General features: G+C 44.5%; 1 protein-coding gene across 1 annotated transcript; it reads left to right on the top strand.

The window, feature by feature from the left end:
* Window positions 1-4035: 4035 nt before the first annotated feature.
* Window positions 4036-16137, top strand: gla (galactosidase, alpha). Its single transcript, XM_080188161.1, has 7 exons — window positions 4036-4233; window positions 8772-8946; window positions 9108-9285; window positions 10905-10996; window positions 13753-13914; window positions 14169-14366; window positions 15541-16137. Exons 1-7 carry the CDS (start codon window positions 4058-4060, stop codon window positions 15850-15852), a joined length of 1293 nt encoding a protein of 430 aa, XP_080044287.1. The 5' UTR covers window positions 4036-4057; the 3' UTR covers window positions 15853-16137.
* The last annotated feature ends 4665 nt before the right edge of the window (window positions 16138-20802 follow it).

The raw sequence follows: 20802 nt of genomic DNA, 5'->3' as shown, positions 1-20802 counted from the left end.
TATATTGTGAATAGCTGGAGTCCCAGCATCGATCCCTGTGACACCCCACAAGTTACTGTCTGCCAATTTGAAAAGCACCCATTAATTCCTACTCTTTGTTTCCTCTCTGCCAACCAGTTTTCTATCCATCTCAATACACTTTGCCCAATCCATGCCATTTAATCTTCACGATAATCCCTTATGCGAGACTTTGTCCAATGCTTTCTTAAAGTCCAAATATACCACCTCAAATAGCTCCTCGTCAACTCTATTTCAAAGAATTCCAACAGATTTGTCAAACATGATCCCCCCTTCATAAATCCATGCTGACTCTGTCTGATCCTGTCTAAATGCTCTGCTATAAAGTCCTTGATAATGGATTTGAGAATTTTTCCACTATCCATGTTAAGCTTGCTGGTCTATAATTCCTTGTTTCTCTCTGTCTCCCTTTTTGAATATTGGGGTGGCATCAGCTATCTTCCAATCTGCAGGGACTGTTCCAGGGTCCATAGAATCGTGGAAGATGACATCTAGTGCATCCACTATTTCTAGAGCCACTTCCTTAAGTACTCTGGGATGTAGACTGTCAAGTCCTGGGGATTTGTCCGCCTTCAATGCCATTAATTTTCTCTACTAAAATTGATCTCCCACAGTTCTTTATTTAATTCCCTCCCTCTCTCACTTCCCTCTTTCTCCTCCATTCTCTAATTACCCCTCTCCCTAATTACCTTCCCCCTCTAATTACCTCTCTCCCCCCACTAATTACCACCCTCTCTAAATACCCTAACTACCCTCTCTAACTACACTCTAATTACCTCCCTCTCTCTAATTACTTCTAATTATCCCTCTCAACCCTCTCTCTAATTAACCCCTCTTTAACTACCCTGTCTGATTACCCCCCTCTAATTACCCCATCTCTAGTTACCCTCTCTCTAATTACTCCCCTCTTGATTCTCTCTCTAATTACACCCGCTCTTTAATTACCCTCTCTAATTACCTCCCGCTCTAAATACCTCTCTGATTACCCCCTCCCTAATTACCCACTTTCTCTAATTATCTCCCTCTCGACCCTCTCTCTAATTACACCTTCTCTAATTACTCACTCTCTCTAATTACCCCTCTTTAATTACTTGTAATCACTCCCTCAAACTCTCTAATTAACCCCTCTCTTTAACTACCGTCTTATCACTCCCCTCTTGACCCTCTAATTACGCTCTCTCTAATTACTCTCTCCCTAATTACCTCTACATTCCTCCCCCTCGACTCTCTCTCTCTAATTACACCCTCTAATTACCCACTCTCTCTACCCACACTAATAATTACCCTTTCTCTAATTATCACTAATCACTTCTAATTATCCTTGTCTCACTATCTCTCGCTAGATACCCCCTCTCTCATTACCCTCTCTCTCATTAGCTCTCCAATTACCTTCTCTTTAATTACTCTCCAATTGCCTCTCACTAATTACCTCTCTCGTTACCCTCTCTCTAAATAACCTCTCTCTAATTATCCCTTTCTCTAATTACCCTCATCCTTCTCTAATTATCTTTCTCTCATTATGTCTAAATATCCCCTCTCTCTCATTACTCTAACTCTAATTACCTCTCTCATTACTCTCTCTATAATTACCTCTCCAATTGCCTTCTCTCTAATTACCTCTTATTAATCTTTCTCCAATTTCCCTCTCTCTATAATAACCTTCACTATAATTACCCCTCTCTCTAATTACCCTCTTTCTCTAATTACTCCTCTCTCATTACCTCGCTATAAATGCCCCCTTTCTCATTACTCTCTCATTACCTTTCCAATTACCCTCTCTAACTAAATCGCTAATTATCCATTCTCTATTTACCTTCTCTCTAATTAGCTCTCCAATTAAGAACATAAGAACATAAGAAATAGGAGCAGGAGTAGGCCATCTAGCCCTTCGAGCCTGCCCCGCCATTCAATAAGATCATGGCTGATCTGTTGTGGCTCAGTTCCACTTTCCCGCCCTCTCCCCATAACCCTTAATCCCCTCTCTTATCAAGAACCCATCAACCCGCTTCTTAAAAATATTTAGCGAGGCAGCCTCCACCACTTCAACGGGCAGAGAATTCCAGAGATTCACCACCCTTTGAGTGAAGAAGTTCCTCCTCAACTCCGTTCTAAACCGCCTCCCCTTTATCTTGAGGCTGTGCCCCCTAGTCCTACTGTCTTTTTTGAGCGGGAAGAGTCTCTCCACCTCTATCCTATCCATCCCATTCATCATCTTATACATCTCAATGAGATCTCCCCTCATTCTTCTAAACTCTAACGAGTACAAGCCTAGTTTATTCAGCCTCTCCTCATAGCTCAATCCCCTCAGCTCCGGTATCAGCCTAGTAAACCTCCTCTGCACTCCCTCCAGGGCCAAAACATCCTTGCGCAGGTGCGGCGCCCAAAACTGCACACAGTACTCCAGCTGCGGCCTCACCAATGCCCTATACAGCTGCAGCAAGACCTCCCTACTTTTATATTCAATCCCCCTCGCTATGAAGGCCAGCATCCCATTCGCCTTCCTGACCACCTGCTGCACCTGCAAGCTGGGTTTTTGCGACTCATGCACAAGGACCCCGAGGTCCCTCTGCACCGTCGCCTGCTGCAGTTTTTCGCCACGTAAGTAATAGTCCTTCCTACCATTCTTCCTACCAAAGTGGACCACCTCACACTTGCCAACATTAAATTCCATTTGCCATTTCCTGGCCCATTCGCCCAGCCTATCTAGATCCTTCTGCAGACTCTCCACACCCTCCGCACAATTTGCCTTTCCCCCAATCTTGGTGTCATCAGCAAATTTCGACACCCTGCACTCGGTTCCCTCCTCCAGATCATCTATATAAATGGTAAATAGCTGAGGCCCCAGCACCGACCCCTGGGGCACCCCACTAGTCACCAACCGCCAATCCAATTGCCCTCTAATTACCTCTCTCTCATTACCCTCTCTAATTAGCTCTCCAATTACCTCCTCTCTCCCTCATTACCCTCACCTCCTCTAATTACCCCTCTCTAATTATCCCTCTCTCATTACCCTCTCTCTAAATTAGCTCTCCAATTACGCTTTCCCTAATTAGCCCCTCTCTAATTAGCTTTCCAATTACCCTCTCCTTAATTACCCCCTCTCTAATTAGTTCTCCATTACCCTCTACTTAATTACCCTCTCCTTAATTACCCCTCTCTAATTAGCTCTCCAATTACCCTCTCATTAGGTCTCCAATTACCCTCTCCTTAATTACCCCCTCTCTCATTAGCTCTCCATTACCCTCTCCTTAATTACCCCCTCTCTCATTAGCTCTCCAATTACCCCCTCCTTAATTACCCTCACATTAGCTCTCCAATTACCCTCTCATTAGGTCTCCAATTACCCTCTCCTTAATTACCCCCTCTCTCATTAGCTCTCCATTACCCTCTCCTTAATTACCCCCTCTCTCATTAGCTCTCCAATTACCCCCTCCTTAATTACCCTCACATTAGCTCTCCAATTACCCTCTCCTTAATTACCCCCTCTCTAATTAGCTCTCCAATTACCCTCTCCTTAATTACCCCCTCTCTAATTAGTTCTCCATTACCCTCTACTTAATTACCCTCTCCTTAATTACCCCTCTCTAATTAGCTCTCCAATTACCCTCTCCTTAATTACCCCCTCTCTAATTAGTTCTCCATTACCCTCTACTTAATTACCCTCTCCTTAATTACCCCTCTCTAATTAGCTCTCCAATTACCCTCTCATTAGGTCTCCAATTACCCTCTCCTTAATTACCCTTTCTCTAATTAGCTCTCCAATTACCCTCTCCTTAATTACCCTCTCTCTAATTAGCTCTCCAATTGCCCTCTGCTTATTTACCCCCCTCTCCAATCACCTTCTCCTTAATTACCCCTCTCTAATTAGCCCCTGCCCCTGCCCCTGCCCCTCTCATGTCCGGGAAGTCACTGGAGTTCTTGTACAGCCAGCCCTGTTGCCAGCCCCGCCCTGTGTGTGCTGACTGGCTGAGGTGCAGGGAGGGCGGGCACCGGTTGGCTGCTCAGTCGTCAGCCGGCTCCAGGCTCGGTAACACGGAAGATGGAGCCGCGACTGAGCCGCTCTCTGACAGCGTTACTCGTCAGCCTTCTGGGGCTGGCCCGGGGGGGTTGGGGCCTGGACAATGGACTGGCCAGGACCCCCATCATGGGCTGGCTTCACTGGGAGAGGTTCCTGTGTAACGTCAACTGCCAGGAGGATCCACACAACTGTATCAGGTAAGAGGGCTGAAATAGAGAGGAGGTCGCCAACAACAGGTGAGGGGGCAGAAGTAGAGGGCATAAGTCACCTAGAACAGGGAAATAGAGAGTAGAGGTCCCCTAGAACAGGTGAGGGGCCAGAGATAGAGAGCAGAGGTCACCTAGAACAAACGAGGTTGGCAGCAATAGAGAGCAGAGGTCACTTACAACAGGTGAGAGGGCAGAAATAGAGAGCAGAAGCTTCCTAGATCAGGTAAGGGGACGGGAGTAGAGAGCAGAGATCACCTAAAACAGGTGAGTGGGCAGAAATAGAGAGCAAAGGGCACCTAGAACAGGTGAGGGGGCAAAAATAGAGAGCAGAAATAGCTTAGGAGACGTAGGATTTGAAACAAAATGGTGGAGCTGAAACAGTTTTGTGTGGGGAGCCAGATGTAATGGAAATAACTGAAACCTAGCTACAAAAAACACAGGACTGGTGATTTAAGTACGGCGGGGGGCGGGGGGGTGGAAATAATGTGTTAAAAAATGGTGGTGGGGTGGGGTGAGGGGCTGTGTTGGTAGGGGTAGCAGTACTAAGTAGATGTTAAGTAATCTTTAATTACATAGTGACAATAGAAAAGTGATATAACATAAGTTGGATACAGAATCCATTTGGATTGAGAACAGACAAAAAGAGACCAGTTGCATTTTAGTAGGGAGATGCTTCAGATTGGAAGAGGAGGAGGAATTAGACAAATCTATTGTATGTCTGAGTAAAAACTATTCAGCAATAATCAACTAAGTGAACTAAACTGGGCTGGCAACGGTTAAAGGAAAGAATGTGTCTTCTCCAGTACTTCCTCTTTACCCATTTGAAAAAGGTATCGGAAACTCCAAAAAAAAGGTACTGGAACAATTTATAGCATTAAGCTTGGTTTGGGTGGGTGGGTGGGGTAGGGAAAGAATCTAAGAACAAGTGATCATAAAGAGGTTTAAAAGGAATGATTGAAATGCGCAATAACAAGGAAGGCCAAAGTAATCATAGAATCCCTACAATGCAGAAGGAGGCCGTTCGGCCCATCAAACCTGCACCAACAACAATCCCACCCAGGCCCTATTTCCATAACTTCATGTATTTACTGTGCTAATCCTCCTGACACTAAAGGGCAATTCAGCATAGCTAATACACCTAACCTGCACATCTTTGGACTATGGGATGAAACCCATGCAGACGTGGGGTGAATGTGCAAACTCCACACAAACAGCCACCCAATGCCAGAATTGAACCCATGTCCCTGGTACTGAGAGGATACTGTGCCATCATGCTGTGCAGAGCACTGTGTACATTCTGTACAGAGCACTGTGCCATCATGCTGCCCAGAACAAATAAGCAAATTTCAAGGATGTGAGAATGGAACCAGGAAAGATGCATGAACAGAGATGGATCAGCAGTAGAGATCTCCAACAAGGGGTGTATCTTTGGGAGGCAGTAGAGATCTCCAACAAGGGGTGTATACGAGATGAGAGCACAGAGGGTGCTCTGAAGGTCCAGATCAAAGGCCTTGATCAGTTTAAGTTGACAGGTGTGTTTTTTCGTTGGATCTGTGGGTAACTGTCTGTAGAGTTCCTCGTTGTTTAGTTGTCAGTAACAGAACGGATTACTGGAAAGAAGTGTACCTACAACTGAATAATGAGGAACATTATAGATCCGACCAAAGAACACACCCGTCAACTCAATAGACTGATCAAGACCTTTGATCCAGACCTTCAAATCATCCTCCGTGCTCTCACCCGACATACATCTCGCGTTAGAGATCCCTACTGCTCCTGAAAATACACAAGCCAACACACCCGGCCGTCCCATCGTAAAAGACAATGGGATCCTGTGTGAGAACCTCTCCGACTACGTCGAGGGCATCCTGAAACCCGTCATACAAAAAACCTTCAGCTTCTGTCGCGACGCTACAGACCTCTTACAGAAACTCAGCACACGTGGAGCAGTTGAACTAGGAACGCTCCTTGTCACATTGGATGTCTCAACACTCTACACCAGCATCCCCTACGATGACAGCAGTGCTGCAACTGCCTCAGTACTCAACACCAACAACTGCCGATGTCCAAAGGCAATTCTACAACTCAATCGCTTCACCTTGGACCACAATGTCTTCACCCTCAACAACCAGTTCTTCATCCAGACACACACAACAGTCATCGGGACCAAATTCGCATCTCAATATGCCAACATCTTTATGTACAGGTTCGCACAGGACCTTCAACCAACCACTATACACTAGATACATCGATATTTTCCTCCTTTGGACTCATGGCAACAATCACTGAAACAACTATGTGATGACATCAAGTTGCATTTCACCATGGCTAATCTCCAAAATCAGCCGCAAACTTGGACACGTGAACCTCCACCAAGGACAGTCACCTTAGCACTTCACTATTCTGCAAGCCCACAGGTAACCTCGTGATGTTCTACTTCTCCAGCTTCCACCCTAAACACATTACAGAAGCCATCCCCTAAGGGTAAGCCCTCGTTATACAAAGGATCTGTTCAGATGAGGAAAATCGCAAGAGACACCTACAGAAGCTGAAAGATGCCTCGTAAGAACAGGATATGGCGCTCGACTCATCGATCAACAGCTCTGATGCGCCACAGCAAAAAACCACACCGACCTCCTCAGAAGCCAAACACGAGACATGGCGGACAGAGTACCCTTCATTGCCTAGTACTTCCCTGGAGCAGAAAAGCTATGACAACTTCTCCAGAGCCTTCAACATGTCATTGAGGAAAACAAAACATCTCGCCAAGGCATCCCACACCCCCACTTCTTGCCTTCAAACAACCGCGCAACTTCAAACAGACCATTGTACGCAGCAAACTATCCAGCCTTCAGGAGAACAGTGACGATGACACCACACAACCCTGCCACAGCAACCTCTGCAAGACATGCCAGATCATCAACACTGATGCCGTCATCTCACGTGAAAACAGTATCCATCGGGTACGTACTCTTGTGACTCGGCCAACATTGTCTACCTGACGCGCTGCAGGAAAGAATGTCCCAAGGACTGGTACATTGGTGAGACCGTGCAGATGCTCCGACAACAGATGAATGGACACCACTTGACAATCACCAGGCAGGAGTGTTCCCTTCCTATCAGGAAACACTTTAGCAGTCAAGGGCATTCAGTCTCTGATCTTTGGTTAGGTGTTCTCCAAGGCGGCCTTCAAGACACACGACAATGCAGAATCGTCGAGCAGAAACTGGTAGCCAAGTTCTGCACCCTTTAACAAGTAAAAAACTTCTCAATGTAGAACAGAATCCCTATGGTATCGAAAGAGGCCATTCAGCCCATTGAGTCTGCACCGACAACAATCCCACCCAGACCCTACCCCCATATCCTTACATATGAATAAACTAGGCTTGTACTCGTTAGAGTTTAGAAGAATGAGGGGAGATCTCATTGAGACGTATAAGATGATGAATGGGATGGATAGGATAGAGGTGGAGAGACTCTTCCCGCTCAAAAAAGACAGTAGGACTAGGGGGCACAGCCTCAAGATAAAGGGGAGGCGGTTTAGAACGGAGTTGAGGAGGAACTTCTTCACTCAAAGGGTGGTGAATCTCTGGAATTCTCTGCCCGTTGAAGTGGTGGAGGCTGCCTCGCTAAATATTTTTAAGAAGCGGGTTGATGGGTTCTTGATAAGAGAGGGGATTAAGGGTTATGGGGAGAGGGCGGGAAAGTGGAACTGAGCTACAACAGATCAGCCATGATCTTATTGAATGGCGGGGCAGGCTCGAAGGGCTAGATGGCCTACTCCTGCTCCTATTTCTTATGTTCTTATGTTCTTATATTTATCCACGCATCCCTCTAACCTATGCATCTCAGGATGCTAGGGCCATGCTAAAATTGCCCTATCAACCTAACCCGCACATCTTTGGACTGTGGGAGGAAACCGGATCACCCAGAGGAAACATACGCAGACACGAGGAGAATGTGCAAACCCCACACAGACAGTGACCCAAGCCAGGAATTGAACCCAGATCCCTGGAGCTGTGAAGCAGCAGTGCTAACCAGTGTGCTACTGTGCCGCCCACTATGAGGACCCGTGAGGACAGCCTCACCTGGGATTTTGGGTTCATGTCACACTACTTGTAACCCCCACAACTTGCCTAGGCTTGCAAAATCTCACTGTCCTGGCTTGAGACAATTCAGACTACTTTTAACCTGTGCTTAACACTCTTTCCACTCGCATTTTCTGCACCTGTAAAGACTTGATTAACGCTAAAACTCACATTCCAACCATTATCTTCTAATTGAGTTTGTCTATATATGCCCTGTTTGTGAAACAAATCCTCATTGACCTGATGAAGGAGCAGTGCTCCAAAAACTTGAGCTGCCAAATAAACCTGTTGGACTTTAACCTGGTGTTGAGACTACTTAACTCTGCTTACCCCAGACCAACACCAGCAACTCCACATCATAGATTCTGAAAGGTTTGAGCGAGTCTTTGGTATTTTATCTGGTGAAGAAAACCACTGTTCCTCTTTTATTCTGTGTAGTGAGCAGCTCTACATGCAGATGGCTGATATCATGGCAGCAGAGGGCTGGAAGGAAGTTGGCTATAATTATGTTTGTATTGATGATTGTTGGCTTGCTGGCACGCGGGATGCCAACCACCGCCTACAGGCTGACCCCAAGCGGTTCCCTAGCGGAATAAAGCGGCTGGCAGACTATGTGAGTATGGACTGTGTGTGGGCATAAGCCCTGATATTGAATTGTTGGGCGGAAAGGTCTTTCTGTGCAATAAATCCTCTAATTCTCCATGGCTTTTATTGATCATGCTGATTTTGCCGATCTCTCTCTCTCTCTCTCCCTTTCTCTGTCTCCTGACACAGATCCATTCTAAAGGTCTGAAACTGGGCATTTATCAGGATGTGGGCACCCATACCTGTGCCGGATATCCGGGCAGTTATGGCTACTATGAATTGGATGCAGAAACCTTTGCTGACTGGGGAGTGGACCTCCTGAAGTTTGATGGATGCAATTTCATCAATTTGGAGTTACTGATTGAGGGTGAGTCCAGGTGGTGATGAAGCCCAAACGTTTTTAGTGCTGGAATCCACAGTTCCTCAATCAACTCCTGTTAACCAATGTCACTCTCTCATTACAAAAGGAACTACAGAATAAATGTTTTTAAAAAAGTGCTACTGATACTGGCCACCTCCAAGTTCTGCTACTTGCTGCAGTAGATGTAAGCAAATTGCTCGCTTTGTGCATCAAGTCGGTTTTGGTTTACTTGATTATCCAGGATAGTAGGACTGGTTAAGCTTCATTACTATAATGAGTTGATACCTTTGGGTGGTTCCAGCCTCAGCCCTGCCTCCATTCCCAGTGAATGTGTTCACCTGCTTCATGTTTTGTGCTTCCACTAGGGTATAATGTGCCTTTGTTCTGTTTCTGGAGACCGATGTACATTCTTATTTTTTTAAAATTTATTCACAGCATGTGAGCATCACTGGCAAGGTTGGCATTTATTCCGTATGCCTAATGCTATTGAAAAGATGATGATGTACCTTCTTAACTCCCTGTTCCACTGTCACACAGTTTAGAGTTGTTGGACAGGGAGCTCCAGTTGAGCTGTTGTGACCTCCTGCAACTGTTTTCTCTTTAACCCTACTGAATAAAGAGAAGCTTGTGGCAGCTCTTCTAAAGTCCTCATTGGAATGCTATTCTGCACATTCCATTTCTCACAGGAAGGGGCCATTCAGCCCCTTGAACCAATTCTGCCACTCAGTTATATCACGGGTGATCTATATTTTAATTCCATTTAACATTAGTTTACATTGCCACTCCTCATTCTTCCTTCCAAACTATATCACTTCACACTTCTCTGCTTTTAACTTCATCGACCGTATGACTACCCATTTCACCTGTATCTCCTCCAGAAGTTCACTGCCATCCTCACTGTTTACAACATTTGAAGTTTGGGCCAAGTATACCCAAGTGCAGATCATTAATATAGATTTTAAACAGAACAGCGGTTCTGATATTGCCAACTGTGGGACCCCACTGTCCCATTGCCTCCAGTGTGATAGACATCACTACTTTCTGTATCTTTGCTAATTTTATATTCATGCTGCCAGTACCCTTTAAAATCCGGGGTCTTCCATTTTGCTAACAAGTTTATTAAAGTCCATGGATATGGAGAACGTGAACCCTCTTCATTTATATCATCATTCTGTCAATTTAATCTGATACCAGTCCATGCTGGCTATTTCTTCTTGCTACAGTGGTACATGCCAGATTGTGGGTTCAGCGGGATGGGATGGGTCACTTGGGTCTGAGATGAGAATCAAAGAATCCCTACAGTGCAGAAGTAGGCCATTCATCCCATTGAGTCTCTGATATTGTTTTACTCAGGCCTTCTCCCCTGCCCTATCCATGTACCTCTTGCATATTCACCATGGCTAGTCCACCTAATTTACATATCTTGGGACACTTAAAGGCAATTTAGCATGGCCAATCTGCTTGATCTACTTGTGGAAGAAATTTCTTCATTCACTTGTGAATATTTGAAACTCTTTGATTTAAATATCTAGAACCACAAGAGTCAATGACTATGAATATTAAGTGGATTTGATGAGGAAATTCAGCTATATTCTAATGAAATTTCTTGTCCTCTGGGTTTTCAGGTTACATGAACATGTCTCTAGCCTTGAATCAAACTGGGCGTGATATTGTGTACTCCTGCGAGTGGCCTTTCTACCTGTGGCCTTTCAAGAAGGTATTGCCCAGCTGCCAGGCTTGTCTCCTTGTTCCTTTCACTGCACCAAGACCGATCAATGTATGTGAGGTTTCAAACCATATCAGTCCATAAAGACTCACCCAGAACACATCCAGACCAGAGGAGATTCAGCCCCTCAAGCCTGTTGCATAGGAAGCTTGAGCCCACAATATATTTATTTATTACTGGAATATTGGCACCACTGGCTACATCAGCATTTGTTGTCCATTGCTCATTGCCCCTTGAGAAGGTGATTGTGAGCTGCCAACTTGAACCGTTACAGTCCATGTGATGTAGATACACTCTCAGTGCCGTTAGGGAGGGGGCTCCATAACTTTAATTAGTGACAGTGAAGGAACAGTGATTATAGCTCCCAGATGGTGAATGGTGTAGAGGGGAACTTCTAGGTGGTGGTGTTTCCATATGTCTGCTGCCCTTGTCCCTCCAGGTGGTAGAGGTCATGGGTCTGGAAGGTACTGTCAAAGGAGAGTTGAAATTGTTGCAGTGCATCTTGTAGATGGTACAAGCTGCTGCCAGTGTCACTGATGGAGTGAAGGGTTTACAATCTTAGAGGGAGCTTGACCAAGTTTACGTAATTGTAATGCGAGAGCGCTAACATTGAATAAAAGTATTTTACAGTTACACCAAGTAAAAGGTTGCTCTGAAAAGAGGCAGTTGTTAGCTTAGAAAAGCAGCTAGGCCTCTGTTTTATGCAGCACATCCTGTCCATTATCTGGAGAAATGAGGAGCAGGCGAAAGAGTTAGTGAGAATATGGACAGGATCTTGCTATTGATTGGTCATGTTGTTATATTCTCAATACCACGATTGCATCATTGTCTACATTGGCAAAACAGACAACAACCCACACCTTAGACTTGAGGAACATCAAACTTGCTTCAAATGCAGTGAATGGGACAAGCTATTGTCTAGCCACTTATCACCTTAAATATTTACTCTCTTCACCGCTGACACACAGTAGCAACAGTGCGTATCATCTACAAGATGCACTGCAGCAACTCACCAAGGCTCCTTAGACAGCATCTTCCAAACCTGTGACCTCTAGCATCTAGAAGGATAAGGGCAGCAGATACATTGGAACGCCTGGAAGTTTCCCTCCAAGTCACTGACAAGTCATACTGACTTGGAAAAATATCAGCTGTTCCTTCACTCTTGCCAGGTCAAAACCCTGGAACTTCCTTCCTAATAACACTGTAGGTATACCAACATGGATGAACTGCAGTGGTTCAAGAAATTGGCTCACTGTCACCTTCTCAAGGGCAACTAGGGATAGACACTGGTAGACTAGCCAGCAACACCTACCTCCCATGAAATAATTTTTTAAAAATATGCTCAACCTTAGTAACTATCAGATCAATGGTTCAACTCTAGACTTGGTTTATACACCACACACTGGCTTACAAGAGGCTATGGAGGTCAACCATCACCACACTGTCCTTCCCCCACACAGTGGCTTTTTCATCATCAGCATCTGGCTACCCTTGCTTAAGAAACACACTACCATCCAGTTGGCCAATCCACAGCAAGAATGTTAACAGGTAGTGACCCATTACAAACACAATTGCCTGACCAATCAGCAGTCTAATCCCACCATATTCTCATCCTCCACTGTATATATTATCTCTTTCACTGTTCCATTCATTGTTCTGGATACTGGGCAGTATGTTGCTTTGAGTAAGACTGTCAGATGCTCAACTGTAGCCAGCCATTATTGAACTACTTTACTGACACCCAAAACAGAGGATAGTACAATAAAATGCTCGATTATTGCACTAGATGTGCTGTTTAAAATGTCGAGCCCGATCAGTTCATCAGGCCTATCTTTTACATGGTGTAACCATAAGATCCTCAAAATTGAACTCCAACCTTTTATTATTATACAAACTGCACAGCTATAATATTTGCAATGCTGCTTTAGTGAGCAATTTGAGTATTGAATTCAAGGCCATGAGTCATTGAATCTCTCATGTTAAAAATTGGACACTTTTTTGCATCTGGTGTTCTTTCTGATAAACCAGCTCTTTCACATTCTTAGAACTATAGAATTTGTACAGTGCAGAAGGAGGCTATTCAGCCCATTGAGTCTGTACTGACTCTCCAATAGAGCATTTTACTTAGGCCCAAACTGCAAACCACACCCCCCCCCACCTCTTTTTCTTTTGCTGTAACCCCACGCATTTACCATCGCTAGTCCATCTAACCTACATATCTTTTGACACTAAGGGACAATTTAGTAAAACTAATCCACCTGACTTGCACATCTTTCAGACTGTGGGAGGAAGCTGGAGCGCATGGAGGAAACCCACACCGGCACTGGGAGAACGTGCAAACTCCACACAGTCACCCAAGGCCAGAATCGAATACGGGTCCCTGGTGCTGAGAGGCAGCCGTGCTAATCACTGTGCTGCCTACGTTGAAATGTTGAGTTCAGTATTGACCCTTCCTTACTGTTTGGTGGGAAGTTACAGGCTGGTGTTTAGGACAGTGCAGATGGTGACTTAGTCTGCAACGTTTCCTAATAATTGTTTAGTGGTAAGAAGATTATCATGTGTCCTGCTGCCATTCTGGATGAGTTGAGCAACTGCACTCAGTGTAACTCTGTGGAGTAAGTAGCACATTGGGTGAATTCGTTAAGCAGGGGAAGGAATGATCAGTTTGTATTATGAGATCCGAGGGTGAACTGTCTTTAATTTGGGATGTTGATGATGATTCTTTGACACCTTTTGTGTTTTCCCAGCCCAATTATACAGAGATCAGGAAATACTGTAACCACTGGAGAAACCATGGTGACATTAGTGACTCATGGGACTCTGTAAAAAGCATCATTGATTGGACAGCCCGGCACCAGAGTCTGATTGCTCCAATAGCAGGTCCTGGAGGCTGGAATGATCCTGATATGGTAAGTTTATGCGTCAAAAGGTTAAAAATCTAACTTGAATAGATTTTGACCTCAAATTCCTATCCCAGATCGGAGTGGGAGCCAGATCCTTCTCATCAGGTCACAGTGCGGATCCTTTACTCACTGTGCCCTCTCTCCCCAACTTTTCAGGATCATGGTGAGTCCTGGATTGTTTCTATCCCCAAGCTGTTCGGATGGAGATGAGTACTTTCTCTGTGTTTCGAGGTGTTAACGCCTTATGTTTGTTTTTGCAGTTGGTAATCGGGAACTTTGGGTTGAGCAAGGACCAGCAGATCACCCAGATGGCACTCTGGGCCATAATGGCAGCTCCGCTCCTGATGTCGAATGATCTGCGGAACATTGACCCAGACTCCAAGGCTTTGCTTCAGAACAAATACATCATTGCCATTAACCAGGACGCTCTGGGTATTCAGGGCCAGCGAGTCAGCAAAGTGAGTAACACGCCCACTCCCTCTGGTTGGGCCCCATGTGAGCTTTGGTAGCAGACTCTGGTGATGAAGATCTGAATGCCTCCCTGTGAAGCCATGTGATGGGTCTGGATGTGGCTGAATTCATCCATCTCCCCCTCTCTGGGAAATGTACTTGTGTGAGGGCATTAACCTGAGGTACAGCATCAGCTGTGATCAGTTATTGCTTAATACCCTGTCCCCTTTCTAGGGTGTAGTAAAACAGGACTGTCCTAGAGCAAGCAAGTTAGGATTTCTTGGAGGCTTTGTTTTGGGGATAAAGTTAGTCTCAATGATGGTGAACCAAATGCTGAAATGATTCTCACTATGTGTTCATTTCCAAAATATCTTCAATCGTAGAGGTCTACAGAAAACAGAAAAAGGTCCTTCAGCTCATTGTGTTCGCACTGGTCAAAGACTGGCCAGTCAACCAAGCTAATCCCATGTTCCAGCACTTGGTACATTGTATGCCATTGCAAGTGCTCATCTAAATACTTCTTAAATATTACAATGGTCTCTGCTTCCACCACTCTTTCAGGCAGTGAGCTCCACATTCCCTCTAAATGAAAACTTTTCCTCTCCCTTCTAAACTTCCTGCTCCTTACCTTAAATCTATGACCTCTGATCATTTTTCTCCTGGAGAAGTCAGTTTCTTCCTGTCTATCTATGCCCCTCATAATTTTATACATCTCAATCATGTCCCCCCTCAGTCTCCTCTACTTCACAGGGGGAAAAATCCTCAGTCTATCCAATCTGTCTTCATAACTAAAACACTCCAGCCCACACAACATCCTGGTAAACCTCTGCACCTTTTCCGATGCTATCATATCCCTCTTATAATGTGGATTCCAGAATTGCACACAATATTCTAGCTGCGGCCTAACAAATGTTTTATACAATTTCAACATTAATTCAGTCACCACTTGGTGAATTGGGGCCTTTGCACATGTAGAACATAGAACATTACAGCGCAGAACAGGCCCTTCGGCCCACGATGTTGCGCCGACCAATTAAAAAGCAATGACCCTCTAACCTAAACCAATCCCTTTCCATCCATAAACCAATGTGTCATTACACACTTGTTAAAATATGCATGAATGCTAGGGCACGTGTGTACATGGGTTCGCAAGTATGTTAAATTGTCTCCTTGCCTCTCCAGGTACAAAACTTTGAACTATGGTCACGGCCCCTGGCAGATGGAGGATTCGCTTATGCCATTGTCAACCGAGCAGAGATTGGGGGTCCGCAGAAGTTTTCCGTTTTCGTTTTTGGCCTGGATGATGGAAAAGCTTGCCAGGGAGAGTGCCTCATCACACAGATCCTCCCAGCTTTCCAATTCCGAGGAATCTATGTCCTGACCTCAGTGCTGGACTTCTGGGTGAATCCCACTGGGACTGTCCTGTTCACTGTTTTTCCTCACAACACAGACTCATCACTCAAGATGGAAACAGAGAGGAAGCATGGCATGTAGATCCAGGCTATAAACTTGTGGCTGCTCTTTTCAGATCAGTCTGTGGAGTCTCAACCAATCAGTCAGGTGTTGCTGGTCTTTGAGAATTTCAAATTCTTACCAAGAATCTGTGTGGATAAATTTAATTTACTAGTTCAGTAATTTCTCCCTTTTTTTTCCCCCTAATCTTTAAACTAAGAGGGGCACTTACTGATTCCCTTGTGATACTATTGTTCGAAGTCTCACAACACCAGGTTAAAGTCCAACAAGTTTATTTGGTAGCACAAGCCACTAGCTTTCGGAGTGCCGCTCCTTCATCAAGTGAGTGGGATTTCAGTTTACAAGCATGGCATATAAAGACACAAACTCAATTTACAAAATAATGGCTGGAATGCGAGTCTTTACAGATAGTCAGTTCTTAAAGGTTCTCCACTCACATTGTCTGTACCTTTAAGACTTGATTACTTGTAAAGACTCGCATTCCAACCATTATTTTGTAAATTGAGTTTGTGTCTTTATATGCCCTGTTTGTGATAGAACTCCCACTTACCTGAGAAGGAGCAGCACTCCAAAAGCTAGTGGCTTGTGCTACCAAATACACCTGTTGGACTTTAACCTGATGTTGTGAGACTTCTTGCTATGTTTACCCCAGTCCAAAGCCGGCATCTCCACATCATGGAAACTACTGTTAAATAGGCCATGTAAGCTTCCCATCACATCTGCTGGCTCTTATTGCATGCCAGGATGTCCCATTGCTGTCACATAGGATAGGGTTCGCTGCCACCCAGCACCTACCCCAGAAAAATACTAAACTTTTGCTATTATACCCCTTGTGGGGGGTTTGAACTATAATACCCTGAAACTGAGTAGCAGGTAAACCATTCAATATACATTGCACTGGCTCAGGATTGGGAGCTGAGTGTTTGTGCCTTAGTCTGTGTTTCTTAATGTGTTCACGGAAATTCCAATGTGTCTCTTCTCAAATAATTCTGGACAATCATTGCTGTCTTTAGACATTTGGCACACTCTACTCCCATTTCACGTGGTTTCTGCCCTGTGAATGATGATTTCTACCTCAGCTGAGTCCTAGTTTGGATCTCATGATCCTTCTGGGATCTGATTCCAATTGGAATGATTATAGCCTCACATCAGCTCACCATTTCCCGAAGGCAGAGTATTTCTAGTTATTTCTCATAGCCCAGTCTCAGCTCATTTGTGTTCTCAATGAGAAAATACTCCTCCTCTTGCTCATGGTATGGGCTCCAGAACTAGACTGTGCCCTTGGTGGGGTATTTGCACAAATTGATGCTTTGTAGTTTTGGGCCTTACATGCCATCTATACACCCCATGATACTTGTCTTTTGCTTTGCTGCTGTGCAGTGTGTGGACACTTTAGGCACCAGACTCCATCTATTGTAATACCATCACAGCACACAAGGAGGATGACTACCCCACAGTGTCTACTCTCCTGCACCCACACATATCTAGCTGTGGATTAAGCTGACTTGGAAGCAGCTCCAGCTACACAGGGTATAACTGTTCTCTCCCAATCTGTGGGTAGCTATTTATTAATTAGAATGATTTAAGATAATCAAGCTTGACTAGAGTTGATTTATTTTCACCAAGATTTGTCATGTGATGAACTTGTAAATAGCTGATTCCTAACAGAAATTCTTGATCTGTTTAATTAAATTTACCATCTCTGCTCAAGTTTATTTTTTAAATACTACCTCCCTTGGGGAGTGATGGGAAAGAGAATAGTCAAACTAAAGTATCTTGAGTTTTTTCAGCCTTCAGACTGCACATTATACCTATCTTCAAGTTCAGGAAGTAAAATTACTGCCTTGCTATATATAGTTCCTGAATCATTTCCAAGATGTCTAGGATGAAGGTTATGGGTTCAAAAAGCCTGGGGTGCATAATCCAGTTTGATACTCTGGTATAGAACTGAGTTCTGCACAACAGTTAGGCATTCTTGGGTGAATGTAGAAGTTCTAGCCACATTAAGTGCCCAAGCTATTAGCTCTCAACCAATGTAATTAAAATAGACCTGCTGTTCTGATCATTATCATAGTTGCTGTGAGAGATATGTGCAAATTAACTTTCATACAGACTGTTTATTTTTGCAACACTTGGGGACAAGCATTGGCTCTGCAGAGGCAATATCAGTCCCTTGAGACTATAACTAATTAACGTTCCTGCCATCTCAGCACCAAAAACCCTTCCAATAACCGGTAAATTCTCTGTTGACCAATCACAGATTAGAATCACTCTACAACCTAGAATATATCTCCCAATCTGCTTAATGAGATAATTCATCTGATCATTGTTCCTGAATATCTCTGTACAATTAACTACTGGAGTTCTCAAACTTTACCAGTATATTTAGCCTCAATCATTTTTCTATCCATCCTCTCCAATTCCTTCAAATTACCTCTCACCTTTCCAGAATATAATCCTAGCTTGTAATTTAATCATTGGAATCCAGGTATCACTCCCTCCTGTGGTCTTCTGCCCAAATCCTAGTATTCCATGGGCTGACCCCAGCAGCATTGTTCTCTAAATTATAGCTACGCTGTATACAGGCTCTGAACATAGACCCTTATAGGACAGCATTGCCACATTGTATCAATTATATTATATACTTATGGGGACATACTTGTCTACAAAGGTGAAGTGGCAATGATCGATAGCTCCAAGTTTCTAGGTGTTCAGATCACCAACAATTTGTTCTGGTCCCTCAATGCCAACTCTATAGTTAAGAAAGCTCACCACACCTCTACTTTCTCAGAAGGCTAAGGAAATCATAAGAACATAAGAAATACGAGCAGGAGTAGGCCATCTAGCCCCTCGAGTCTGCCCCGCCATTCAATAAGATCATGGCTGATCTGTCGTGTCTCAGTTCCACATTCCCGCCCTCTTCCCATAACCCTTAATCCCCTTGCCTATCAAAAACCTATCAACCCGCGTCGTAAAAATATTTAGCGAGGCAGCCTCCACCACTTCAATGGGCAGAGAATTCCAGAGATTCACCACCCTTTGAGAGAAGTTCCTCCTCAACTCCGTTCTAAACCGCCCCCCCCCCCCCCCCCTTTATCTTGAGGCTGTGCCCCCTAGTCCTACTGCCCTTTCTGAGCGGGAAGAGCCTCTCCACCTCTATCCTATCCATCCCATTCATCATCTGATACGTCTCAATGAGATCTCCCCTCATTCTTCTAAACTCTAACGAGTACAAGCCTAGTTTATTCAGCCTCTCCTCATAGTTCAACCCCCTCAGCTCCGGTATCAGCCTAGTAAACCTCCTCTGCACTCCCTCCAAGGCCAAAATATCCTTGCGTAAGTGCGGTGACCAAAACTGCACACAATACTCCAGCTGCGGCCTCACCAGTGCCCTATACAGCTGCAGCAAGACCTCCCTACTTTTATATTCAATCCCCCTCGCTATGAAGGCCAGCATCCCATTCGCCTTCCTGACCACCTGCTGCACCTGCAAGCTGGGTTTTTGTGACTCATGCACAAGGACCCCGAGGTCCCTCTGCACCGTCACATGCTGCAGTTTTTCGCCATGTAAGTAATAGTCCTTCCTACCATTATTCCTACCAAAGTGGACAACCTCACATTTGCCAACATTAAATTCCATTTGCCAGTTCCTGGCCCATTCGCCCGGCCTGTCTAGATCCGACACATTCACAACAATTCTCACCAATTCCTATAAATAGACCACAGAAAGCATCCTTTTCGGTTATATTACAGCTTGGTATGGCACCTACTCTAACCAAGGTTGCTAGAAACTACAAAGGATTGTGAATGTACCCAGTCCATCACACAAACCAGCCTCCTGTCCAATTCCTGCTGCCTTGAGAAAGCAGCCAGCCAATCAACGACCCTAAGCATCCTGGTCATATTCTCTTTCACTTCTATGATTCTTCTGTCAGGGAAAGAGACAAACTCTGAAAACACGTACCGATTCAACAACATCTTCCCTGCTGCCTTCGAACATTTGAATGGTCCTAACAAAGTTGATCTTTCTCTACACAAATACATAATAATAGAGTACCTGCCCTTTATCACTATTGTGTGCTCTCGCTCAATGAATTTCCGTAAGCATCATTCAAGTATAATCAAGTTTGACAAGCATACCTCCCCACCACAAATTTGTTTGTAAATATTTGGCAATGCAGTCATTTAGTTTCCCAACAGATAGATGTCAAGCAAACTGTTGTCATGTTTCATCATCATAGAATTGCAGATAGTTAAAGATAAGTCTGTTTCACTGGATGTTCAATCAAAGCAATCTTCAATAAATACCATCATCCTTCCTGCAATTACACAAGACCTTGATGAGGCCACACCTGGAACACTGTGCAGTTTTGGTCTCCTTTTCTGAGGATGTTCTTGCTCTCAGGAATGCAGCAGAGGTTTATTAGAATGATTCCAGGGATAGCGGGGCTGATGTGAGGTGACTAGGTTAGGAATGTTTTCACTGGAGTTCAGGCGAATGGGGGGGTGAAACATCACAGAGACTTATAAAATTCTAACAGGATTAGACAGGGTAAATGCAGGGATGTTCTTGATGGTGGGGAAATCCAGAACCAAGATTCAGGGTAGACCTTTTAGAAGAGGTGAGGAGACATTTCTTCAGCCAAAGAATGATGAGCCTATGGAATTCACTACAGAGGAAATAGTTGATGCCAAAACATTGAATGTATTCAAGAGGCAATTGGATGTAGCACTGGGGCGAATGGGATCAAAGGTTATGGAGAAAAAGCATGATTAGGCTGTTGAGTTGGATGATCAGCCATGATCGTAATGAATGAGGGTAGACTCAAAGGACCAAATGGCCACCTCCAGTTCGATCTTCGATCCCCTGAAGATAGTGGCACGCTCCAGTGATCTAATGAAAAAACCAGCACACTCTTGCTAACCCTGTAAGTATTGATACAGCCAGGGAGATTACTTCACATCTCTGCC

Source organism: Carcharhinus amblyrhynchos, chromosome 4 (genome assembly GCF_965287045.1).
Source record: "Carcharhinus amblyrhynchos chromosome 4, sCarAmb.v2.hapA, whole genome shotgun sequence".
Taxonomy (NCBI): Eukaryota; Metazoa; Chordata; class Chondrichthyes; order Carcharhiniformes; family Carcharhinidae; genus Carcharhinus; species Carcharhinus amblyrhynchos.
The sequence above is the reverse complement of the archived record's forward strand: the minus strand, read 5'-3'. Positions and strand labels throughout refer to the sequence as shown.

What these genes read in the sequence shown, in the direction of transcription:
- gla (XM_080188161.1), top strand. Translation starts at nt 4,058, where the DNA reads ATGGAGCCGCGACTGAGCCGCTCTCTGACAGCGTTACTCGTCAGCCTT. An exon ending in GCTGGAATGATCCTGATATG is followed by an intron (nt 13,915 to 14,168) that starts GTAAGTTTATGC and finishes TTGTTTTTGCAG; the next exon opens with TTGGTAATCGGGAACTTTGG. An exon ending in AGGGCCAGCGAGTCAGCAAA is followed by an intron (nt 14,367 to 15,540) that starts GTGAGTAACACG and finishes TTGCCTCTCCAG; the next exon opens with GTACAAAACTTTGAACTATG.